A 26,223-nucleotide genomic window follows, 5' to 3' on the forward strand; every position below is an offset into this window, starting at 1 on the left:
ATCAAGAAAGCTCTGAAAGCTAGATTGTAAACTCTCTTCAGCCCAGGGACTGTCACTCTTCTCTGCATATCTGTCAAGGTTTTTGCCCATAGTAGGAATTCAATAAATGCTTAAAACACTTCTGGGTCCTCAGATTGCCCTAAACAGACATTGGAATTGGGCATATGGGTTTTAATGGAAACTTTCCAATCAAAACATTTATTAAGTGCCTGCTATGTGTTAGGCACTGTGTTAAGCATAGGGAATACAAAAAGACAAAAGACAGTCTTTGCCTTCTAGGAGGTTACAATCTAACAGAAGAAACAAATAAATACATACAAACCAGCTACATATAGGATAAACAGGAGATAATTAACAGAGGGAAGGCACTAGAATTAAAAGGGCTTAGGGAAGGCTTCCAGAAAAGGGGAGTTTAGTTGGGACTTCAAAGGAAGCCAGGGAGGTCAGCAGGTGGAGTGGAGGAGGGAGAGCATTCCAGCCATGGGGCACGGCCACAGAGAATGCCTGGAGCCAAGAGATGGAGTGTCTTGTTTGTGAAACAGCCAGGAGGCCAGTGTCACCAGATCGAAGAGTATGTGGTGGGAAGCAAGGCTGGGAAGTCAGGAAGGGGCTAGGTTGTGAAGGGCTTTGGATGTCTAATAGCATTTTGTATTGATCAGGGAGGCAACTGAGAGACACCAAGTGTTACACAGTGTTTGCGTATGTAATGTGGCCAGACCTGTGTTTTAAGAATATCACTTTGGTGGCTTATAACTGTCCTCCATCCCCCTACTCAGAACTAAAACCAGTCCAGTGGGTATTTTCCTATTTTAGAATTCAAATGTGAACTGACCCAGTCCAGCTAAATTGGTGGTTCTCACCTTTTTGGGAGAGGACACTCACGGTAGCTTGATTAGGTGTCATGAGTCCTGAAATGCTATGGGCTTCATATTTTAAAAATAAAGATGAATTAAAGTGAATTGTTTTTTGAATTCGATAACACTCTTCCAAGGAGAGCACAAAAACCCAGATGTAGAATACCAGCTCTAGAGTGGGTGGCCCACAAATCCTGCTGCTCAAAGTGAACAAAAATTGGCTAAAAACACTCCTGTCCACACAGGGATCAAGTAAGGAATGGAAAGAGTTCAGCTGGAAGGAATGAGACTCTAACCAAAAGCACACAGGGAATTAGATAAGAATCTCCTTAAAATTTAATTGACTAAATGTGTTACATTCAGTTTCCATGTGTTTCTTCTGGACAAAGAATCGGCATAAATACAAACAAGCTTCTGTGCCTTCTCTAACAAAGAGATAAAATACTTGAGAGGAGGGAACAGAGTTCACATCTTCATATTTACATGTTGTCTTTACTTTACAACTTAGTGCCAGAAATATTTACAGAAAATACAATAACAAAAAAAAAGATCATGTCTTGGCAACATACAGAAGTTCATACAAATTGTATTGTGATTTCAAGCAAATATTGGCTACTGCTCACTGCCAGCCACAACTACAAAGCCTGAGAAAGACACCCTCTATTCACTTCTAGAGAAAGTCTTGAAATGTGAAATTTCAAATGACACCCTTTTTTCTTACCATTTAATAAAGAAAATTAGTTCAGGGACACAAGTTGAGAGAGTGACTATTATATGTGAAGCAGATGTACCCATCTGCTGAGAAACTGTTTGATTCAATGTTCTATGAGTGGTATTTCCTAAGATTTGTCTTTGCAGCAGCTCTCTAAATACAGAAAGCATTTAAGATGGTTTAAATGCACAAAACAATACTTTTAGGAAGATATAATCCAGTGCTTAAATGGGACTTGAAATTGTTTTTAAATAGAAAAATTTAATTGCCAGATAGGTAAGTAATGTCGAATTCTCTGATATCACAAAATTATATAATCTGCCATCCAGGTCAGTTGTACTCACCATTCTGAGTAAAATTTAACCTTCCAATAATATTAAGTTATACTGATGCATTTGGGTACTTGAAAAACAAGTACTTCCCAACAAATGCAAAAGAGGTAACAGTTTGTGAAGGCCTCGTATCCTGGCCAATCTGTAGCCAACACATATTATTTACCATTATTAACTACTTTGCATTTCTTGAAAGGGTATTGGTAGAGGAGAAGGATGGACACAACTCCTCAGAATAGAAAATGCTAAAAGGAGAAGAGAAAGAAAAATGTCACAAAATTATATTGTCTACTGTAGGAATGGTAAAGAGAGGAAAGAACAAATAAAATAGACCAAGAGGATAAGTAGCCAAGAAAGGTGTTAAAAGCACAGGAAAACTGACCGGTCATCCCCACTCATCTTCAGAGCTGCTGAATAAACTGCTGCAATAAACCTGGAAGTTTATTCCAAAAGACATCTTAACAGTAATTTACCTTCAGAAAAGCGTGTGTGTGTGTGTATGTACATGAACATGTGCTACAGAGGTTGTCCTTAGAACTGAAATTCTGTAACTCTACCCTATGTTCATGTAACGCACTCATCCTCCAGGGGAGGTCAAACAGTCCATTAGCTACCTGTAGTAAAGTCACGTATGGTGACTAAATATATTTTTAAGACAAATATATTATAGATGAAGTAAACTAAAGTAGCTTTTGAGGTCCAAAAGTGGTTATTGAGCATATGCAGAAAAATTCAATTATATGGAATAGTAAAGACTTCTATGTGACAACTGAGCACATGCATTGGCCATTTAATCAGTGAACTAAATATGCTTCCCACAGGCCTAATATTAACCAGAGTGATTTGTGTATAGTAAAGACAGTGGGTGAGTGTAGTGATCATGCACTCCCACCAACACTGTGCTGAAATCCAGAGATTTTGATCAGAAAGTTCCCCTACGGCCACAGCAGTTACTTTTACCTGACCTCCAGGCACTAAGGCAGAACTCATGTCTGTTTTTGCTTATGATGCAGATTTTGGGTTTTTAGATTTTCAGAGAGGTTACTGAGCCCCACTGTTTTCTTTCCACTAACAGCATGCATACAATACTCCTTTTCCACAAACATGACATTCTCCATGGCTTATTCATTTATTTGAGAGGGAAATTATGTAGAAATGCTAGTAAAAAGAAGTGGAGTCAGGAACATTTTCTTTTTCATGAATACAGACTTTCCTGACATCAACACTATTGCAAAAATTAAGTTTTATTTGAAGAATATTGCATAAGCATGACATTAGTCAATTACCTTTAAATTTTAGGATTTCAAAAGTTCTAAGTCAGTACTGTAGTCTTCTTGACTTATTAAACTGAAAGATAAGACCAGTTTTTCCTTGCAATGTGCAAACCCCTGTTGTCCCGTCGAGATTTCCCACAAACAGCCAATTAATTTTTATGGTAGAACAAACTTATTATGCTTCCCTTGCTACATGAGCAATTTGGAAATGTCTAATTCTAGCTTGGCTGGAAAGGAAACAGTCATTAGAATTGTATTATACTAGTGGGGGAAAGCTGGGTTAGTAAAAAGAAATGACCTGGATACTAAGGAAGAGTTTAAAAAACAAAACACTGCAGAGCAAACTTGGAAACAAAAGCCGTCAGATTCACATTTCTGCCTACAGATGGCAAACTGCATACCTTACTGAATAATATGAAGTGGACCTGAGCAGGGGAAGGTGGGTGGTTAAAAACTAAACTAGACAGAAAACCAAACAGAACACTGTATCTACCAACTATGCTTTGTGTAAAAGTGAACAAATTCAACGGAAAGTAGTGTGATCAATCTCCTCTGAATTTGAATTGGTTATTTAAATACCTGAAGATAAAATAATCACCAATAAATAATAAAGGGAAGAAAAGAGGAAGAATATTGTCTTACCCTGCTCTAGGAATTGCTATAAGGATACTGTGAATCCACCTAAAATCCTTCATCATAGGAAGAACAGTAAAAGTCAGGTGGATGGGGGGGATGTCTACAATCACAATAGGGATTTTAATGTGTAGCATGTCTTCAGATTAGCAAAGGCTAGAACACAAAACAAATGACAAACAGAAACAATTTCTGTAGGAACCCAATAATGTAGTTATTAATGCTGAGGACATTCCTGGATAACAGGCAATTACTTTTTGCAATACAAACTGACTCAGTGAAGTTTAGTTTATACTTTCAAAATTCATAATTACGCATTCATAATATACATTTTTCTGTTGGGTCCTGACATTAAAAACAGATCATACATAAATCCAAACAATTTTCAACAGTAGTTGTGAGCTGAAATTTATTGAAACCAACAAGTAATCTTGTAACATTTCAACTCTTCTTTCCCAGTGTTTTACAAACACTTTTCTTTCTACTACGCTGAACTGGACACAAGTTGAATGATGAATTTTCACTTGTTTTTCTACACTGCCAGGAAATGAAGAAAGCAGAACTTCCACCCTGGATGTGATCCTGACAGGCTCCTTTCTGTGGTAAATAGTGGTTGTTTTTAGACAGATGGTCTGTATAAATGAGTAGAATGATGGTGACATTGACATATTTGTTATTTTTTATACATGAAGATGAATATTTGAAGATGAATATTTGAATGTCAGACCTTTAAAAATATCTGCACAAGAGATATTTATGGGTTCTTCTTTTTGTAAAGCTGATGGTAGAATAAAAGGCTAGAATTCTTCTCACTTTTCTCCCCAGCACAAGCAACTCCAGATTTGGGGAATCAGTCATTTGAGATTTTAGGAGAGGAACCAATTTGGTACTGAACCTCCTGGAAAAATGAGCGGTGTAAGACTATCTCCGACTGCCAGTTTAGAAACCACTTCATGTGCTATTCCTCTTTTCTTGATGAACACATTTATCAGAGCTGTTTACAGTTTCTCTCGAAATGTACTATTTAAGTAAAACTGTCATTTTAAAAAAGAAAGTTGTATTGGATAAAATTTATACCACTCTATTGAGGGGTTTATGATTGTGTTTGGGAGACCTCCTCTCACCAGAAAGCAGAAAATCTTCTTAAGTTATATTTAGAATAGTGTCTCTTCTGTTTCGGTGATTGAAAGATAAGCTTTTTTTTTTTTGGTGGTGGTGGTACTTTTCTTCTCCAAGTCAATACTAGTAACATATTTCCATTGTTCCCTCTGGTAGCCACCAATCTCTGATCTAATAGCTATCTTTGGAGGACCTTGGTTTAAGAATCGCAGTTCTTGAGCCCAACCTCCTGGAAAAGTGAAGTATAAAATTCTGGCTCTAGCTGCTTATTTCTGTATTTATTGACAATATCTGCAATCTTCTGTTTTCGTCGCACGTGTGGAGGATTGTAGGAGTCACTCTCTAGCCTCTTTCTTCTACAAATATTTATTACAGTCTGCCTTACTAAGAAACCTTAAAAACAAAAAGAATTTTTAAACAAATGTTAAAAGTCATCTGTGTATACTATCAGAATTAAGTTAAAACATTTTTTTGGGGGGGGGGAAATTCCCTTTTTTTTTTTTTGGGCTAGGCAATGGAGTTAAGTGACTTGCCTAGGGTCACACACCTAGTAAGTGTTATGTGTTGGAGGCTGGATTTGAACTCAGGTCCTCCTGAATCCAGGGCTGGTGCTCCATCCACTGCACCACCTAGCTGTCCCTACATTTTTATTTTGTAAACACCTTTGCAATACTTAATTCTGTCTGTGACATTTTAAATCCTCCTAAGGACCAATACAGCACTTCTGAGATAAAGCTCACTGAAGAGAGCAACTAAAAGGGATATAATAAAATCAAAATATCTTCTAATTTTCTCTATCAAGTCCTGGGGTACAGCTACTTTTATTTAAGAGCTATATATCCCGAGTTATATTTTCCCTTGCTTTCACTCATAGGAAAAAGAAAAGCTTAAACACCTTTCTCACTTTACCTTTTTATTAGCAGCAGTAAAAAATAATCATAGCTGTCAGCTCAGCATGATCACTTTCTCCTTTATAGTCTATAAAAAGGCAGTGAAAAGAACAATGAATTGGTGGGGTCAGAAGGCCTAAGACCAAGTCCTGGCTTTGCCATTAACAAACTTGTGGAACCCTGAACAAGTCCCTTGCCCTTACTGGGTCTTAGTTTTTTCTTTGTAAGAGAATTGGGAAGGATAAGAAGAGTGTGAGTTGGTATTTTTAAGGTCCATTAAAGCTTTAAAATGCTATGGTCCTATGGTAAAATAAGTTATAATTTTTTATGCTTAGTATTTAAAGTCCTTACCAAGTGCTCTCCTGCTGACAATCATCCCATCCACCAGTGGGATGACCATGTTAAACTTTCCAGTAGCTCCTTGAATTTTTATTCTGAATAATCCAGTTTTTAGAGGGTGGATGAAAATGACAGGAACTTCTTTTTCAAGGGTGGCTGATGATCTTAAAGAGGGAAAAAAGGGAACAAACTTGTTAAACTAGATAAAACATAGGTGTGTTACCAGTAAGCTTAAAGAAAGGAGTTAATGTCTTTCCATAACATAGTAACTGCCTACAAGGAGTGACTGGGAGGGTATCAGCAGGCCCTGCCTGCTGGAAACAACCCTCCATGACTTCCATGGTAGTATGCTTGGCTCTTTTCCCATTTTTTTCCAGCTGGACAAAAAGAACTGATGTATTATGATTATCTTTAGAAAGGGTTTGGTAAAAAAGGAGCTGGGAGTGGGGATTCACATGTAGTAAAGGAGGTTTGTTTAAAAGTTCTTTCATTAACACTGTTAAGGGAAAAAACCAAAAATCTGGCCTTCCAGAGGAATGGAGCAAATGGATAATTAGGTTTCAATCAGCAACTGCAGTTTTAACTTAAAGGAAAAGTGTGGCACCCCATGAAGGAAAGAACCTGGCAGGGAAGGCACCTCCATCCTGAAGTGATATCTTGAGGGAGGGGTGGAAAGTGCTAAAGACAAACTTCACAATATTTCTTGGACAGTGTCTCCACACAGATAAATCCCATGAAAGAGGTTTTATTGTCAAAGTGGCCAGATATGTCCCAAAGTATCATGAGAAAAATGACATCTCAATGAAAGGATACCTTACTTGAAGAAAACCTGGAAAAGATGTGATCTACAAAGATAAATGAAGGGCAGTTATTTGTGGGATAGAAGGGCTCTTCATTTTGTAAATTCCTCTAAGTTTAAAGCAATCTGATTTACATTTAATTTACACAAACATTTTCAGGACCACACCTATTATATGAGGCAATGTTACCAATTTGAAGGTTCAAGTCATTTCTTGGTTACTGCAAGCTAATTTCCTTTTTTTCAATAGGGTCAATCAAAGTAATAGGAGATGAAGGGGATTTAGACAAAACATACTTCAAAAGTAAACTCCTGCCAAAAAAAAAAAAGGTGCCCTTTTACCCATGTGAAATCCAAATTCTGCCACTTTGGCAACAAAAGCAACACTTTCCCCTGCAAAGCACTGCAGCAGTTGAGTGTCTGGGCTCGAAGGGCAGCAAAGGCACAGGAAGGGAATGGCTCCTGCATGAGCACAGCCTACCTCAGAGAAGTGCTGCTGTTCAGAGTTGTTTCTACACCAGTGCTGATCTCTGACATCAGATCAGAAAGGGGAAAGTTTTCTGCAAGAAATCAGCATTTGATCACAATTATGATTTTGCTACATCTCTGCTTACTTGAAAGTGAATAAAACCCAGCATGTTTTACTTAGTTCCTAAACAACAGACAATAACAGAATAGCAAAAAAAGCCGCCAATCAAACCAAACAATAAAACCTTTTATGAAGCTTCCAAGCAAGGTCAAGACAGGCTTAGGTTAATTAATTCATGGCTCCAAATGGGTTATTCAAAAGGGATATTGATGGGATAATCTAACCTTTGGGGACCTCAAAGAGCACCTTTGGAACCTTCCCATAAAATACTGCTTGGCCACAGTCTGAAAAAGAGCACTGAGTTCAACAGACCCACTGGTCTGACCCCACATGCATTTGTTATGCTCTTATGTAGTTTATATGACTGTAAGGAGAAAATTATGTACAGCTACAAATGAAAAAGGAAAAAAACCTCCCAAACTTTTAAACTCTACCATGACTTCTCACCTCCCAACCAATATAAGGAGAAATATTCATAAAAAGAAGTCCCAGGGAAAGCTTATGTGAACCAATACAGAGTGAAGTAAGTAGAACCCAGACAACAATGTACACAAGGAGGACAATGTAAACGGACAGAACACAGTGATAATTACCACACTGGCCCCCAAAGTGAGCCTGCCTCCCTTCCCTGGAGATGCTGGGGGGCAGGGGAACAAAGACGGTGTTGTCAGGCCTCCATACACCGACAGATGTGGGGGATGTTGCTTAGTTTTGCTGAACTGTTTATTTCTTTTTTAATCTTTATTTCAAGGGAAGGCTTGCTGGGGAGGGGAGGGAGCAGAAGGGATATATTTGGAAATGAAGGTAATGTTAAAACAAAAGGCATCAGCTATTTTAAAAAGGTTCCATGGGGTAAAGGTGGAAAAAAGCTTTCTTCTCTTTCTCTTTATGGGTGTTTGAAGAAGAACTGGGGAATTTTTTGTAGAGCAGCAATTTTATTTTATTTTTTTAGGTAATTGGGGTTAAGTGACTTGCCCAGGGTCACACAGCTAGTAAGTGTGTCAAGTGTTTGGTCTGGGGCCAGATTTGAACTCAGGTACTCCTGATTCCAGGGCCAGTGCTCTATCTACTGCGCCACCTAGCTGCCCCTACAGCAGCAATTTTAGTTGAAGCATCAATTGTGGCAAGATGAACTTTAAAAAAATTGAAAAAAATGTTGTTCTTACATCACCTTAATTTCTAAATATAACTCTCTCCTATCCAGAGTGTCATCCCTCATAATGAAGAAAAAAAAGTTCAGTAAAACTTACCAATACATTAACTGAATATGTCAGAATAAATAACATTAAGCACCCAAAAATCTTTCACCTCTACAAACAAGGGGAAAAGGGGCATCTTCTTATCTCTTCTTGAGGGGCAAGCTTGATCATTATTAATTACACAGCACTCAGTTTTGGTTTTTTTCTTTTCATTTTACATTGTTGTAGCATTTAGTATATATTGTTTTCCTGGTTTTGCTTCCTTCACTTTGCATCAGTTCAAATAAAAAGTTTTCCAAGCTTCTCTGAATTCTTCATGTTCATCTTTTCTTATGGCAACATAATATTCTATTACATTCACATAATAAAAATAATGACAATAACTAAAAGTACATAATCACTTTAAGGTTGGTCAAGTGTTTTATATGAGTTCATCATTTGAGCCTCACAACAAATCCGTGCAGCAGGTGCTAGTAATACCCTCATTTTACAGATGAGGGAACTGAGAACAGAGGTCCAATGACGCTGGCAAGTGTCTGAGAGAGAAGGTGAACTCAGATCTTCTCGACTCTAGCCGCTATACTACCTAGCTGGCACTAATTATTGCATCATAATTTGTTTAATCATTCCCCACTCAGCTGGCATCTAGTTTCCACTTCTTTGTTGCTACATGCGGTGTTCTACAAATATTCTGATGTCTATGAGGTCTTTCTAACTTTGACTTCCCTGAAATACATGTCTTTGAGGGGCGTCTCTTAGTGAAAAGGGCACATACGGACACTTTAAATCACTCAGCATAATTCTAAATCACTTTCCAGAAAGGTTAGAGACCATTTTGCAAGCTCCACTAACAATGTATTAGTGTACCTGCCTTTCCCATAACTGTTCTAACATGTTTTTCCATCTTTTGACATTTTTATGGTATATGCCTTTAAAACTTCTTACTTCAAGGATCCATCTGAATCCTCCCTCCACCACAACTCCCTGTACAATTTTAATAGACAGTTTTGTGTATTGCTCCAAACCCCTCAACGCCAGCTTTGGAGGACGGCCTATCCTGCTCTGAGCCTCTGCAGGCTGGCAGGACCTGCTCCAGCTTGTGCTCTGCAAGGATATGTCATCATGAGGCAGTGCTTTAACAGAAGCTTTTAAAAAATGTGATGGAAAATTTCCCCAAGTCACCGTTACTGGTGCTATGTTGTTACATTTAGACTTACAAAGAAAAACCTGATACTCTTACCTATGTCATCATAACGTTCAACCCAGACAACAGACACCTTAGTCTCTGGTCCCATTGGTGGAACAGTTCGGCCCTGAGGCAACTTCTTTAGACGGGAAGTAGGACTTAACTATAAGTGGGAGAGAAAAGAAAATGAATTACAAAGGAGTTTACTCCTTGATTAATTGGCAAAGTAAAATTTGTTAATAGTGATTCGTTTATTAATAGGAGCAATTTAAGTCAATATTTATTCATCTTTCTATGTGCAGAAGAAGACTATGCTGGACACGTAGGGTAAATTCAAAGTTTAGGTAAGATATGGTCCCTGCTGTCACGGAGTACATATAGTCTATTAGGGAGAGATGACATAAATTCAGATAACTCTAAAATGAAATAATACATAAATGCATCAGTGAGATTTAACATAAAGTGCTGACTAAAGAAATCTAGTTCTATAAGAAGGAAGGTTTGAGAAGAATCTTAGCCAATTCCAGGCTCCCAATCAAGACATAATTAGGAGATTGCTGAATGTATTGATAAGCAAATATATGATTATGTCTTATGTATAAGGCACTGTTTAATGCTGTAAACCATGCAGGAAAACATATGTTGTAGATTGAAGAGAGGGAAGCAGAGGACATTTGATAAAAAGGACAGTGCCAAAATATTAGCTATAAACATACAATTATTAGTTATAAATCTACAAACACTATAAGTGTTTGAAAACATACTAATACATTGCCTTACCTTCTGAGAGGAATTAAGATTGTCTGTATGATTAGGGAAAAGTTCAAGGGTAAGTGATGGTTGTTTTAGTATTCCAGGCAGAAGATCCATATTTGAATCACTTTCTTGGTCTGAGACGTTGCTTTCTACTGAATCAGCTGCGGAGTATAACAATAACAACAACAATAATGACAAATTTGCTAATTTTTTGAGCCAAAAGAGTTAAAAATTACATATGTCAATGACTGCATTAACTTAACCTCCCAAGACAATGCATTAAAAATGCCCATTCATTTATTATTTTTGGAAAATATTTTAAATAGGTCTGTAAAGAGGCAGAGGAAGGTCAATTTTGAGTAAAATGAAAGCTTCTCAAAAGCCAGGGCTGTTTAGTTTTTAAGTCTTTTTATCCTCAGTGCCTAAGCACAGTATTTAGCACAATATTAACAGGCATTTAGTAAATGTTTTTTGAATTGAAAACACAAAATCTTGTTTCAAAGACTTACTTTATTGTTTAAATAATATAAAATATTAGATATATTCAGAAATACTAGGGCTAAAATAATTCCATAATATATGAATATTAATTCAATCCAATTCACATTTAATAAGTAGCTCCAGTACGCCAGGCAACTGTGCTAGGAGAGGAAAACAAAAGTGTGTGACCCAGAATTTTAAGAGCTTGACAGAATGTTGCAGTCATTTAGCCTACCTTCTTTCATTTTGTCCTCAATGAACAATCTAATGGGACAATGAGACTGACATATGAAATAATCAGGTTAACTACAAGACAGAATCTAATAATTATGATAATGACATAATGGTTTAAGCTTTTTTAATCCTTTATACATCTTCTTATGATTCCCACAACAATCCCTGCAAAGTAGGGCCAGGCCAGACATCCCCATTTTAAGGTGAGAAAACTAAGGCACAGAGGTTAGATAACTTGCCCAAGGATACCCTGGCTAGTTAAGTGGCAAAGGTAGATTTCTGAACTCAAGGCTTCTGACTCCAAATCCAGTGTTCTTTTTACCTCTTCTCTTCTCCCTTTATATTCTTTTACTTGGTAATCTCAACAGCTCCCATGGGGTCAATTATCTATGCTGATGATTCTCAAATCTACCTACCCAGCTTTAACCTCTCTCTTGATATCCAGTCTCCTAGATCCAGGTACCTACTGGAAATTGTGAACTACATGTCCTGTAGACACTTTTAAGTTTAATAAGTCCAAAACTGAACTAAGTATCTTTCCCTCCACCAACTCCCCTGCCACTTTTCTTGCTAAGTTTCTGCTTACAGTCAAGGGCATCACCATCCTCTCAGTCACTCAGGCTCAAAACCTCAGAGTCATCCTCAAATCTTCACTGCCTCACCTCCTCCACTCCCTAAATCTAATCTATTGCCAAGGCCTGTGTTGATTTTTCCTCTGTAACATCTCTCAGATATGCCTCCTTCTCTCTGACACTAACACCACCCTGATGCCGGTCCTCATCACCTCATGCCTGGACTGTTGCAATAGCTGCTGGTGGGTCTACCTGCCTCAAGTCACTTCCCACTACAATCTGTCCTCCAAGGTGATCTAGAAGTGCAGTTCTGACCATGTCACCCTCTTCCTCTCTTAACAAACTCTAGTGGTTCCCTATCACCTCTGGGGTCAAACAGAAAAATCCTCTGGGATTCAAAGTCCTTCATAACCTGGACTCTACCTTTCTTACACCTCATATCCCCTCTCCCTCCACATTCTCTACAATCCTTCCTTGCTTTTCAAACAAGACCCATCATTTCCCAACTCTGGGCAATTTTACTGGCTGTCTCTCGTACCTGGAATGCTCTCCTTTCTCATCTCTGCTTCCTGGCTTTCCTGGATTGCTTTAAGTCCCAGCTAAAATCCCACCTTCTACAAGAGGTCTTTCCAGATTCCTCTTAATTCTAGTGCCACCTTTCAGTTGACTGTTTCCAATTCATCCTGTACATAGCTTGTTTACGTGTAATTGTTTACATGCTGTCTCTTCCATTAGACTGTGAATCTCTGAGGGAAGGTACTTGTCTTTTGCTTTTCTTTATATCCCCAACACTTAGCACAGTGCTTGGTACATAATAGAAGCTTACTATCAATCTACAAACATTTATCTAAGCTCAAGGAACTCTGCTAGACTCTGAGAAATGAAGATGACAAAAAAAAATCAAAGTATTTATACTCAAGAAGCATGTTACCTAGCTGGGTGAGACTACCATGTACATAAATGTACATATACACATATGTACATAGATACATATGAAACAGATACAAAGCAGATACCAGGCATTGAGAGGTAGGGGAGGTCCTTCGATAAGCTAGAAGGATCAGAAAAGGCTTCCTGTAAAAGGTGGTACCTGAGCGAACTTTGAAGGAAACTGGGAATCCTGAGGGTTAGAGGCAAAGAGGGAATGTACTTCAGGCATGGAGTTCAGTCAGTACAAAGGCACGAATATGGTAGATGGAATGTCATGTAATAAGGAAGAGTAAGAAGGCTAGCTTGGCTGGACTGTACTATGTGGGAAGAGAAATAATGTGTAATAAGGCTAGGAAGGTAGGTTAATGGTAGGCAACATAGGTCTTTAAATGCCAAAGAAAAGTTTATATTTTATCCTAGAGGTAATAGGGAACCACTGGAGTTGACTGTGTAGGGGAATGACATTATTTGATTTTCAACTTAGAGAAATATCTGTGGTAGCTGTGTGGAGGAAGACTTAGGGTTGAGAGAGACTTGAAGCAAGGGAGACCAATTAGGAGGTTATTGTATGAGTTCAGGCCAGTGATGAGGAGGGCGTGAACTAGCCCGGTGACCATATGAGTAGGGAGAAGGGGTTGGATGTCAGAGGTGGTGTAATATGTCATAGCCGAATCAAGCGGCTCCAGTTCGTGGAGTAGACATTACATGATTTAAGAGGTCAAGAAATGGCAAAACCCTTTTGGGCAAGAGATTTAGGGAAGATTTATAGATGAGATATGTCTTAAGACAGACCTTGAAAGAGATGATAAGCAGTTATAACATTCTCTAAGATTAACAAACCATGACACACAGTTACAACTACCATGCTACTTTAAGAATACCCTGATTCTTTCTTCTACATTCCCATGCTCTCGCCAGGCAAACACCTACTTACCTCCTTCTACAAACTTGGCTGGCTAAAACCTGGGATTGATTCTTGTCCTGGCAAGATGTATAAGAAGTTTCCATTAGATTGTGACACCCTTGAGGGCAGGTACTGTTCTTCGCCTTTCTTTGTATTCCTTGTGCTATGCTTAGCATGATGCCTGGTACACAGTTAGTGCTTAATAAATGCCTGTAGACTGATCAGGGCAGGAATGTGCTTCAGAACCAAGGTTTCCTTAGAAAAATTGTCTTACATTTGCTCCGCTTCTGTCCCTGCAAGTTTGATTCTCATGAATATTCTAATTTCTGTTTTCTAACTAACAAATAAGTAGCAAAATCAGTACTGAACCCAAGTTCCTGGAGAGAAAAGCCAGGAATACAGATCAATATACTAGCCTGGAAAAAAATAAGCTTGCGGTGATTCATAAGGTTAGCTAGTCAATAAGCGTTCATTAAGCACTTACTATGTGCTAGCTGCTATGCTAAAAACACTGAAGACACAAAGAAAGGCAAAATACAGTCCTTGCCCTCAAGGAACTCACATCCTAATGCAGGGAGACAACACATAAATATGTACAGAACAGATGGAAGTTAATTTCAGAGGGGGAAGGCAGCAGCAGCTGAGGGAGAATGGGAAAAGCTTCTGGCACAAGGCAGGATTTGAGATGAGTCTTGAAGAAAGCTTGGGAAATAAAGAAGCTGAGGGGAGGTGGAGTATTGAGGAGATGGGAAAGGGAGTGTAGTCTGTGAAAAACAGCAAGCGGGCTGGTGCAGCAGGATGGCAGGAGCCAAGCCGGGAAGAGCTGAAGAACTCAGCTTCTCTTCTAAGAGCCAGCCTCAGGAAGTGAGCATGACTTTTATGAAGATGGGGATGTCAGCTCCCCAGAAAGGAGTGAATGGAGTTTCTATTCCTGGAAATCATTGAGACAATGTGGAAAATAGCCTAGGTTTTTCCATGCCCAAAGACGTGGGATTAGAACAAAAAACATCCTGAGCTCTCTACTAACTTGAAGAATGCATGTGAAAAATATGTAAAAGGACCATTTTGGATCAAGTAAAATCATCAAAAACTGGAAAACAAGGCTGATCATAAGAAGTTATAAAAAGATAAGGCTTATTTAGTCTGAGATAGACAGGTGAGGGGTAACTTCTGGTAAAGAGTTATTATAATGACGGTTAAAAATGTAAAAGAGACTTTGTTAAAAATTAAGAGGAAAAACAACTGTTTTGGATGCTATACATACAATAATACACAGAGGCAGAAGAATGCAGAAAATGTTCTTACTTAAAGATTCCACAGGTGAGGGAACAACAAAAGCCATTTCTGTAAGGGCATCAGCATAATACAACACCTTTTTCTGTCCATTGAAAATACTTGCTCCGATATCTTCACATGGAACTATTTCCTCTAGGAACACAAAACCAAGTGTTACAAGGAGTATACAAGTTCAGCAGAATGCCAACTACCTAGCTTCATAGCATTTTATATAGTTGCTAAAATTGTATAGTGGTAAAAGGGAAGTCTCTATCCATTACCAGCTTCTGTGTCAGAACATAATGTAAATATTCTAGAAAAGGGTTTTCCATCAACACTTTTGATTTTGTAATTATAAAAACTAATTTATTCGGTTCTGTAACAACTTTCCCATATGGTAACTAGCTCCTAGTTGGTAAAGCCTTTACTTTGACACTAGAAGGGAGGTATGGGAGCAGAGGTATCATCCACTGTCTTATTGGGGAGGGAGGAAGAAAGTGGAAAGAAGGGAAAGGAAGAGGAAAAGGAAAGAAGGATGGAAGGTGGAAGGAAGAAGGAAAGAAGACAGAGAAAAAGGGAGGGAGGGAGGGAGGAAGGAAGGAAGGAAGGAAGGAAGGAAGGAAGGAAGGAAGGAAGGAAGGAAGGAAGGAAGGAAGGAAGGAAGGAAGAAGGAAGGAAGGAAGGAAGGAAGGAAGGAAGGAAGGAAGGAAGGAAGGAAGGAAGGAAGGAAGGAAGGAAGGGACCAGGCTGTGGCAGGGGCCAGGGTTGCCATTTTAGAAGGCATGTGTGTACATGTTATGTTCTCTTGTTATTATTACTTTCAGTAGACAAGCACTGACAGTCGGTTTTAGGTTCCATTTTCTTCCTAGATATCTTGAAAATTTAGTAAACTAAATTAAAATGTTTACAGAATTTTCCTAATAGAAGTTAGGTAGAATAATGGACATATTAGATACCATTGCTAAGTTTAAATTAAAAAAAGCAATTTGCCTCAAAATCTTAATATTTTTTAGTTGAATAATATAGTTTTACCTTGTTCAGGTACATCAGTATCACCGTGAGTGTTAATAGACCAACTTGTTGAAACATGTCCAGTCCAACCAGGGTGCTTCCCTATATCCACCGACCAGCCAAGAGACAACAAAAATTCTAAGAAATGAGGCTGAACATTTTTGGAAGACTCAGCATTCTTCAGAATCTGAAATACATACCAGGAACAGAAATAATAAAGGAAGAAACCAATTAAAAAAATCTGAATTTAAAAATAAAAAATAATTTGACAACTTTTTTAAGTATTTGGTAACTTAAAGTTAGTACCAGTTCATAACCATCTTAATAAATGGTCCTAAATACCATTCCTTAGTTCAAAGAGAAAAACAACTGTAAAGTAGCATGTGTTCTCACTCTGGAAACCCTTTTCCACAATATATATATACTATGCAAATCAGGAGCAATACTAAGGGTTCTTTTTTCATTGTCTTTAGCTGCCCAACATGTAAAGGGAGTGATCTGCTGACAAGATGGGGCAGTAAACTATTCTTTAGACTCACTTCAGGAGCTCTGATTGGTTCACAAAAAACAAGCAATTACTAATTCAGAACAAAAGAGGGGAAGAATAGTCTGTATGAGTTCTTGGTACATATTTATTAAAACTTGATCTTTTTATTCCTTGAGTATCCCTCAAAAATTTTATAAGTTCTAAAACGTCTTGTAATAAACTTCATGCAATTTAAATTCCATAAGACGTGAACCATCCCACAGATATTAATACAAATTTCTTTCATTTTGTTTTTTTTTCCTTCTCACCAGTTTAATTGCTGGACATCCCATCCCTGTGCTATTTCTTCTCAGCAAAAGTTTATATTTTATGCTATTTCCTCTGTGATTTGTCAAGGATGTAATTTTTTCTTTCATCTACCCCTTAATTCTAACATTTAAAAATGCTTTCATATTCTCCTTGAGTCCTTTTTCGAAATTTTATTTGATTTCATGTTCTGGGTTCTATCACCTCTACAAATCTCTTGAATCTGATCCCTCCAAACCTTCAATATTTCTTTATACTCTAGCTTGATAATCTGGTCCACCTTAAAAAAATAAATTACTAACTTAGTCACCATCAACACCACCTCCAAAAACAAATGAATGCAAAACAAGGGATAAAAATCTCATCCCAAACCCACAGTCTTTCAACAAGGCAGAATAAACAAATTTAAACATTAAGTAGCATAAGCCAAGCTAACCTTATTTCTTTTTTTGAAAATGGGATTACATAGTCTAATTGCTAATAAATTTCTATGTGCTAGAGAAAGGGAAATTGAGTTTCATTTCTACTATCTGAAGCTTTATTTCAACGTAAACCAAATTAATTTACTTGAATATTCATCTTTCTACTTGAGCAACTTAGGTAGAGAAAATGAAATCTCCAGACAAAAAACATATTGCTCTAAATAGATAAACAAGCAAATAAACAAACAAACCCCAGGTTTATTTGACTGGTAGGTCAGAGGACATCTACAGATACTATTTACCTAGATTTTAGCTAAGCATTTCATTAACATTCTCATCTATTCTTTCAGACAAGTTGCAAGGATATGGATTAGACAACAGGACAGTTAGATTCAGAATTAGTTCAGGGTTTGCTAGTAAAAGGCATCAAATGTCCGTTTTTGGGCCTGGGCTATTTAACATTTTTATCAATAAGTAGAATAAAGGCATAGACAGCAGTCTTATTACATTTGGACATGACTCAAGGCTGGGAGGGATAGGTAATGCATTTAATGAAAGGATCTAAAAAGATCTTGACAGGCTAGACACATTGAGTCGAATCTAAGAAGATAAAATTTCATCAGGATAATATAAGGCAGTCCTATATAGTGGAGACAATTCTGGGCTTAGAAAATTCTATGTCTAGGGCAGCTAAGTGGTGCAGTGAATAGAGCACTGGCCTTGGAGTCAGGAGGACCTGAGTTCAAATCCAGCCTCAGACACTTAACACTTACTAGCTGTGTGACCTTGGGCAAGTCACTCAACTCCAACTGCCTCACCAAAAAGCAAAAAAGAAGAAGAAGAAGAAAATTCTATGTCTGACACCTGCTGTGCCACCCTGAACAAATCACTTAAGTTCTATACAACTCAGGCAACTCTCCATGATTTATTTATTAAAATGCAGACAGGTTAGATTCTGTATAGGGAGGAAGGTAGGGAAGGAGTTTCTCAAGCTAACCAAAACATAGGTCCTTTGAATATATGTAAAGCTTTATGCTTGCGTTCCAAAAAAAAAAATCAACCTCAAAAGTACAAAATGGGGGAGAGAAGGTCACATTTTTGGCATCTGAAAAACACCTGAAGGTTTTTATGGACTACATAATTTTAATAGTGTGATACAGCAGCTAAAAAAACTAATGCCCTCTTGTACTGCACAGGCAAACACAGTGTTCAGAGCAAAAGTAATTAAAGTCCCTACTATCTTCTGCTCTCATCAGACTAGATTTGTAGTACTTTCTTTGCTTCTGGCCATCACATTTTAAGAAGGATATTGATAAACTGGACAGTGCCCAGAGAAGATGAGACCAAGATGGTGAAGGGCCTCAAGATCATATGCAACATGATTATTGGTTGAAGAAACTGAGCATATTTAGCCTGCAGAAGAGAAGACTTGAGAGAGGGAACTGATGGCTATTTCGAAACACCTGAATAGCTGTCAATAAGGAAGGGATTAAGGTTGTTTTGTCCAGAGGGTAGAAATTTTAAGGAAAATTTTGGCTCACATTAAGTAAACTTTTTTTTTTTAACAAAAATGGAATGGGCTGCCTTAGGAGATAGTAGTTTACATCTCTTTAAATCAAGGCTGGATATCCACTTGTTGGGTATATTATGAAGAGGGAAATCGTGGTCAGACAGAAGTTGGACTAGATGGTCTCTGCAGTCCTTTCCAATTTGGATCTGGTGATTCTAAAAGAAAACGTTTTTGTATTCTCCTCCAAAATCGCCCAAAGCATTGCCATCTTTTGGCTTTTTTCTCCTTCCTCTTGTGTTTCTTAAAAACAAAAAACAAGAAAAACCCCAAAAAACAGTAGGGAGGCAGAGCCAAGATGGTGGAGAGAAGCCAGGAAGTTGCCTGAGCTCTCCCTAGTTTCCTTCGGAAACAACATTAAATCAAGTCTCTAAAAAGATTCTGCAGCAACAGAATCCACAAAAAGACAGAATGAAACAATTTTCCAGCCCAAGATAACTGAGAAGGACCTACAAGGAAAGGTCTGTCTTACTTGGATAAAAGGGGAACACAGCCCAATACAGGTAGTATCCAGGCAAGCCAGCAGGAGGCTCTTAGCTACCGCACAGATCAGCAACTGAGGTTCCATGGTTCTGGCTCAGCAGGCCAGCTGTGAAACCTCTAGCCCCAGTGCAGCAGACAAACTGCCAGCCCCAGAACCCAGGGCACAATAAGCAAGACTAGACTAGACCACAGTGGGCAAGCCGCCAGCCCCAGAGGCTCTAGCACAGATAGCCAGTGACCAGGCCCTTACCCCTCTGTTGCAAGAAGCTTGGGACAGTGCCCCCAGGAACAGAGCTCAACCTTTTCAAATAAGCAAAAAACAAAAAAGAGCCCTGACCATAGAAAGCTACTATGGCAATAGAGAAGATCCAAATACAAACTCAGAAAAGGACAACGATGTCAAAATGCCTACATGCAAAGCCTCAAAGGGATATGAATGGTCTCGAGCCCAAAAAGTGCTCTCGTAAGAGCACAAAAAGGATTTTAAAAATCAAGTAAGAGAGGCAGAAGAAAAATGAGGGAAAGAAATGAGAGTTATGCAAGAGAATTATGAAAAAACAGTCAACAACATGGAAAAGGAAGCACAAAAATTGACTGAAGAAAACAACTCCTTAAAAAATAGAATTAGCCAAATGGAAGAGGAGGTACAAAAGGTAACTGAAGAAAATAATACATTAAAAATTAGAACTGGGCAAGTGGAAGCTAATGATTCTATGAGACATCACGAATCAGACAAACAAAATCAAAAGAATGAAAAAATAGCAGAAAATATAAAAACACCTCACTGGAAAAATAACTGACCTGGGAAATAGATCCAAGAGAGGTAATTAAAGAATTACTGAACTATCTGAAAGCCATGATTAAAAAAAAAAAGCCTAGACAACATCTTTCAAGAAATTAACAAAGAAAACTGCCCTGATACCCTAAAACCAGAGGGTAAAATAGTCATTGAAAGAATCCATCGATCACCTCTTGAAGGAAATCCTAAAATGAAAACTCCAAGGAATACTGTAGCCAAATTCCAGAACTATCAGGTCAAAGAGAAACAATTCAAATATCAAGGAGCCATAGTCAGGATTACATAGGATTTAGCAGCTTCTACATTAAAGGATCAGAAGGCTTGGAATATGATATTCTGGAAGGCAAAAGAACTTGGATTACAACCAAGAATCAACTATCTAGCAAAACTGAGTATAATCTTTCAGGGGAAAAGATGCACATGAAATGAAATAGAGTACTTTCAAACATTCCTGATGAAGACTAGAGTAAAGGTAAAAGGTGGAGCAGAATACTTCAGCTTAAGTAAAAAAAGCAGGCGTAGCAATCCTAATCTCACACAGAGCAAAAGCAAAAATTGATCTAATTAAAAGAGACAAGAAAGGAAACTACATCTTGCTAAAAGGTACCACAAAATAGGAGGTAATATAAATACTAAACATATAAGCACCAAGTGGTATAGCATCCAAATTCTTAGAGGAGAAGTTAAGTGAAAAAAAGACAGTAAAACTATACTAGTGGGGGACCTCAACCTCCCTGGAGAGACCTGAATGGGGACAGAATGGAACATACATTTTTCTCAGTGGTACATGGCACCTACACAAAAACTGACCATGTATTAGGGCACAAAAACCTCATAATCCAATGCAGAAAGGCAGAAATATTAAATGCATCCTTTTCAGATGATGATGTAATAAAAATTACATGTAATAAAGAGCCAGGGAAAGGCAGATTAAAAATTCATCAGAAACTAAATAATCTAATTCTAAAGAATGCATGGATCAAATTACAAATCAGAAACAATCAATTTCATGAAAGAGAAAGACAATAATGAGAAACCAGCAAAATTTATGGGATACAGCTAAAGCAGTATTTAGGAGAAATTTTATATCTCTAAATGTTTACGTGAATAAAATAGAGAAAGAGCAGATCAATAATTGGGCATGCAACTAAAAAAGCTAGAAAAAGAACAAATTAAAAACCCCTAATTAAATACCAAATTAGAAATTCTGAGAATCAGAACAGAGATTAATAAAACTGAAAGTGAGAAAACTATGGAGCTAATAAATAAAACTAAGAGCTGGTTTTATAAAAAAAAAAGTAAGCCTTTGGTTAATTTAATTTAAAAAAAGAAAGAAGAAAACGAGGGCAGGTAGGTGGCACGGTGGACAGAGCACCGGCCCTGGAGTCAGGAGGTCCTGAGTTCAAATCCGACCTCAGACACATAACACTCACTAGCTGTGTGACTCTGGGCAAGTCATTTAACCCCAACTGCCTCACAAAAAGAAGAAGAAGACAATCACCACCACCACCACCAAATTACCAGTATAAAAATGAAAAGGGTCAAATTTACCACCAATGAAGAGGAAATTAAAGCAACAATGAAGAATTATTTTATCCAACTGTATGTCAATAAATCTGACAATCTAAGTGAAATGGATGAATATTTACAAAAATATAAACTGCCTAGATTAACAGAAGATGAAATAAAATATTTAAATAATCCCATTTTAGAAAAAGAAACTGAACAAGCCATCAATGAACTGTCTATGAAAAAATCTCCAAGGCCAGATGGATTTACAAGTGAATTCTACAAAACATTTAAAGAATAATTAATTACAATACTCCATATAAACTATTTGGAAAAAGAGGTGAAAGAGTTATACCAAATTCCTTTTGTGACACAAATATGGTGCTGATCCAAAACAGCGAAAAAAAATTATAGACTAATTTCCCTAATGAATATTGATGTAAAAACTTTAAATAAGGGGCAGCCAGGTGGCGCAGTGGATAGAGCTCCAGCCTTGGAGTCAGAAGGACCTGAGTTCAAATCCAACCTCAGACACTTGACACACTAGCTGTGTTACCCTGGGAAAGTCAATTAACCCCAATTGCCTCACCAAAAAACAAACAAAACAAAACAAAAATTTTAAATAAAATATTAGCAAAGAGATTATAGCAAGTTATCACAAGGACCAGGTGGGATTAATACCAGGAATGCAGGGCTGGTTCAATATTAGGAAAACTATTAGTGTTATTTACTATATCAATAACAAAGCAAACAGAAATGATATGATTATCTCAATAGATGCAGAAAAAGCTTTTGACAAAATACAGCACCCATTCCTATTAAAAACACTAGAATATAGGAATAAATGGAGTTTTCCTTAAAATGATAAGTACCATCTATCTAAAACTATCAGCAAGCATTATCTGTGACAGGGATAAGGTAGAAGCCTTCCCAATAAGATCAGGGGTGAAAAAAGGATGCCCATTATGACTACTATTATTCAATATTGTACCAGAAATGTTAGCTTTAGCAATAATAAAAGAAAAAGAAATAGAAGAAATTAGATTAGGCAATGAGGAAACAAAACTATCACTTTTTTTTTAAATAAATTTTTTTTAAAAACATATGTTTTTAAAACTTTGGGTTACAAATTTTCTACCTTCCTCCCTTCCCACCCACCCTCATTGAAAAGGCAAGCATCTTGATACAGGTTATACATGTGCTGTCATGCAAAACACTTCCATAGTAGTCATGTTGTGAAAAACTAAGTATATTTCTCTTCATCCTATCCTACCCCCCATTTATTCTATTCTCTCTTTTGACCTTGCCCCTCCTCAGAAGTGTTTGCTTCTGATTATCCCCTCCCCCAATCTGCCCTCCCCTCTATCAACCCCCGGCTCTCTTGTCCCCTTCTCCTCCTATTTTCCTGTAGGGTAAGATAGATTTCCATACCCCACTGTGCATATTATTCCCTCCTTAAGCCAAATACTATGAGAATAAGATCCACTCATTCCCTCTCACCTTCCCCCATTTCCCCTCCACTGTAAAAGCCTTTTCTGGTTTGTTTCATGTGAGATAATTTACCCCATTCTACTTCTCCCTTTCTCCTTCTCCCAGTATAATCCTCTCTCACCCCTTAATTTTATTCTCCAGATATCATCCCTTCATCTTCAACTCACCCTGTGCCATCTATCTATCTATCTATCTATCTATCTATCTATCTATCTATCTATCTATCTATCTATCTATCTATCTATCTATCCATCCACCCATACATATAATTCCCCCCCACACACACACTAATACTGACAAAGGACTCATGAGTTACAAATATCATCTTTCCATGCAGGAATGTAAACAGTTCAACCCGGATAAGTCTCTTATGATTTCTCTTTCCTGTTTACCTCTTCCATGTTTCACTTGAGCCTTATATTTGAAAGTCAAATTTTATATTCAGCTCTGGTCTTTTCCTCAGGAATGCTTGAAAGTCCCCTATTTCATTGAATGACCATTTTTCACCCTGAAGGATTATACTCAGTTTTTCTGGGTAGGTGATTCTGGGTTGTAATCCTATCTCCTTTGCCCTCTGGAATATTATATTCCATGTCCTCTGGTCCCTTAATGTAGAAGCTGCTAAATCTTGTCTTCTCCTGATTGTGTTTCCACAATACTTGAATTGTTTCCTTCTGGCTGCCTGTAATATTTTCTCCTTGACCTGGGAACTTTGGAATTTGGCTACAATATTCCTAAGAGTTTTCCTTTGGGGATATCTTTCAGGAGGTGATCGGTGGATTCTTTCAATTTCTATTTTGCTCTCTGGTTCTAAAATTTCAGGGCAGTTTTCCTTGATAATTTCCTTTTTTTTTCTTTTTTGCTAGGCAGTGGGGTTAAGTGACTTGCCCAGGGCCACACAGCTAGCAAGTGTTATGTGTCTGAGGCCAGATTTGAAGTCAGGTCCTCCTGAATCCAGGGCCGGTGCTCTATCCACTGCACCACCTTGCTGCCCCGATAACTTCTTGAAAGGTGATGTGTAGGCTCTTTTTTTGATCATTGCTTTTAGAAAGTCCAATAATATTTAAGTTCTCTCTCCTGGATCTATTTTCCAGGTCAGTTGTTTTTCCTGCGAGATATTTCCCATTTTCTTCTATTTTTTCATTCTTTTGGATTAGTTTTACAGTGTTTATTTCTCATAAAGTCACTAGCTTCCAATTGCTCCATTCTAATTTTTAAGGAAGTATTTTCTTCAGTAAGCTTTTGGACTTCCTTTTCCATCTGGCCAATTTTGCTTTTTAGGGCATTCTTCTCCTCATTGGCTTTTTGGACCTCTTTTGCCATTTGGGTTAGGCTATTTTTTAAGGTGTTATTTTCTTCAGTATTTTTTTGGGTCCCCTTTAGCATCACTCTCAGTTTTTCCTCTACTTCTCTTACTTGCTTCTCAAAATCCTTTTTGAGCTCTTCCATGCCCTGGGACCAAATCATATTTTTCTTAGAGGCTTTGGATGTAGAAGCTTTGGCTTCGTTGTCTTCTTCTGGTTGTATGTTTTGATCTTCTTTGTCACCAAAGTAAGATAATATAGTCTGACTCTTTTTGTGCTGCTTGATCATGATCCCAGCCAATTACCTGAGTTCCTTCCAAGGTGCTATGATCAAGGGTGAGGTGTTTACTCCTTTTCTGTCCTGTGCTCTGCTCTATGAATGACCACAAGAGCTCTTGTGAGGAAGATTTCCTCTCCACAGCCACTACAAACTCCACCGCTCCTTGCCCCAGGACTGCCACCCAGAACTGTGATCCAGATCCAAGCATGGGAAAAGCAAGAGAATCCTGCCTCAGCAAAGAGATCTCTGCAATCCCCCTCTGATCAGCCACTCGATTTCCCCTCAGTCTGTGGGCTGGAAACAGGAGGAAGCTGCGACCCTGGGGCTGACCTCAGGGAACGGGGCTGGGACCCTGAGCTTCTCTCTCACCACAGAAACAGACTTTTCCTACTGACCTTCTAAGTTCTCTTTGGTGTTCATGGGTTGAGAAGTCTGGAAACCACCACAGCTGCCTGCGATTCAATCCTCTGAGGCTTGCTCCAGGTTGGCTGCAACCTGTGTGCCCATGCCGAACTGCACTCCTCTACCAGCCTGACACAATACACCTTTCTGATCAACCATCTGGGGGCTGGAAATTTGTTTCACTTTGTCTTTTTGTGGGTTCTACTGCTTTAGAATTTGTTTAGGGCCATTTTTATAGGTATTTGGAGGGGTTTGGGGGAGAGCTCAAGCAAGTCGCTACTTTTACTCCACCGTCTTGGCTCCACCCCCAAAACTATCACTCTTTGCAGATGATACGATGGGACACTTAGAGAATCTTAGAGAATCAACTAAAAAATCTACTTGAAATAATTAACAACTTTAGGAAAGTTGCAAGATACAAAACAAACTCGGATAAATAATCATATATTTCTATATATTACTAACAAAGCTCAGCAAGAAGAGATAGAGAAATTCCACTTAAAATTAACTGTAAACAATATAAAATATTTGGGAGTCTCCTTGTCAAGACAAATATGAACACAATTACAAAACACTTTTCACGCAGATAAAGTCAGATCTAAACAACTGGAAAAATCTCAATTGCTCATGTGCAGGCCGAGCTAATATGAAAAAAAAAAAAGAAAATTCTACTTAATTAATTTACCTATTCTGTGTCACACCAATCAAATTACCAAAAATTATTTTATAAAGCTAGAAAAAAAATTCATCTGGAAAAGGTCAAGCATATCAAGGGAATTAATGAAATGCAAATAAAAATTAATGAAATGCAAAAAAATGCAAATGAAGGTGGCCTAGTGTACCAGATCTAAAAATATATTATAAAAAGCAGTAATCATCAAAACTATTTGATACTGGCTAAGAAATAGAGTGGTGGATCAGTGGAATAGATTAGGTACATAAGATACAGTGGTAAATGATCATAGTAATACACTGTTTGAGAAACCCAAAGACTCCAGCTTCTGAGATAAGAAATCACTATTTGACAAAAACTGCTGGGAAAACTGGAAAATAGTAAGGCAGAAACCAACATCTCACACCATATA

The 26,223-nt window shown here is 37.9% G+C and overlaps 1 protein-coding gene across 5 annotated transcripts in view; it reads right to left on the bottom strand.

Moving 5' to 3' along the window:
* Nucleotides 1-1,167: 1,167 nt before the first annotated feature.
* RALGAPB (Ral GTPase activating protein non-catalytic subunit beta) overlaps nucleotides 1,168-26,223 on the bottom strand; it is a 95,212-nt gene continuing 70,156 nt past the window's right edge. For 4 of the 5 annotated variants that reach the window (XM_020990794.2, XM_020990796.2, XM_020990795.2 and 1 more), the window contains 7 exons: nucleotides 16,110-16,275; nucleotides 15,108-15,230; nucleotides 10,707-10,843; nucleotides 9,981-10,089; nucleotides 7,434-7,512; nucleotides 6,166-6,317; nucleotides 1,168-5,317 (listed from right to left, as the gene is read on the bottom strand). In XM_020990794.2, coding sequence (XP_020846453.1) covers nucleotides 5,124-5,317; nucleotides 6,166-6,317; nucleotides 7,434-7,512; nucleotides 9,981-10,089; nucleotides 10,707-10,843; nucleotides 15,108-15,230; nucleotides 16,110-16,275 — 960 coding nt within the window. In that variant the 3' untranslated portion in view covers nucleotides 1,168-5,123. Of the gene's footprint in view, nucleotides 5,318-5,382; nucleotides 5,903-6,165; nucleotides 6,318-7,433; nucleotides 7,513-9,980; nucleotides 10,090-10,706; nucleotides 10,844-15,107; nucleotides 15,231-16,109; nucleotides 16,276-26,223 lie in introns of those variants that run through there. The other variant, XM_020990797.2, reaches the window with a different exon arrangement.

The sequence above is a fragment of the Phascolarctos cinereus genome, unplaced genomic scaffold (assembly GCF_003287225.1).
Source record: "Phascolarctos cinereus isolate Bilbo 61053 unplaced genomic scaffold, phaCin_HiC Scaffold_2;HRSCAF=192, whole genome shotgun sequence".
Lineage (NCBI taxonomy): Eukaryota > Metazoa > Chordata > Mammalia > Diprotodontia > Phascolarctidae > Phascolarctos > Phascolarctos cinereus.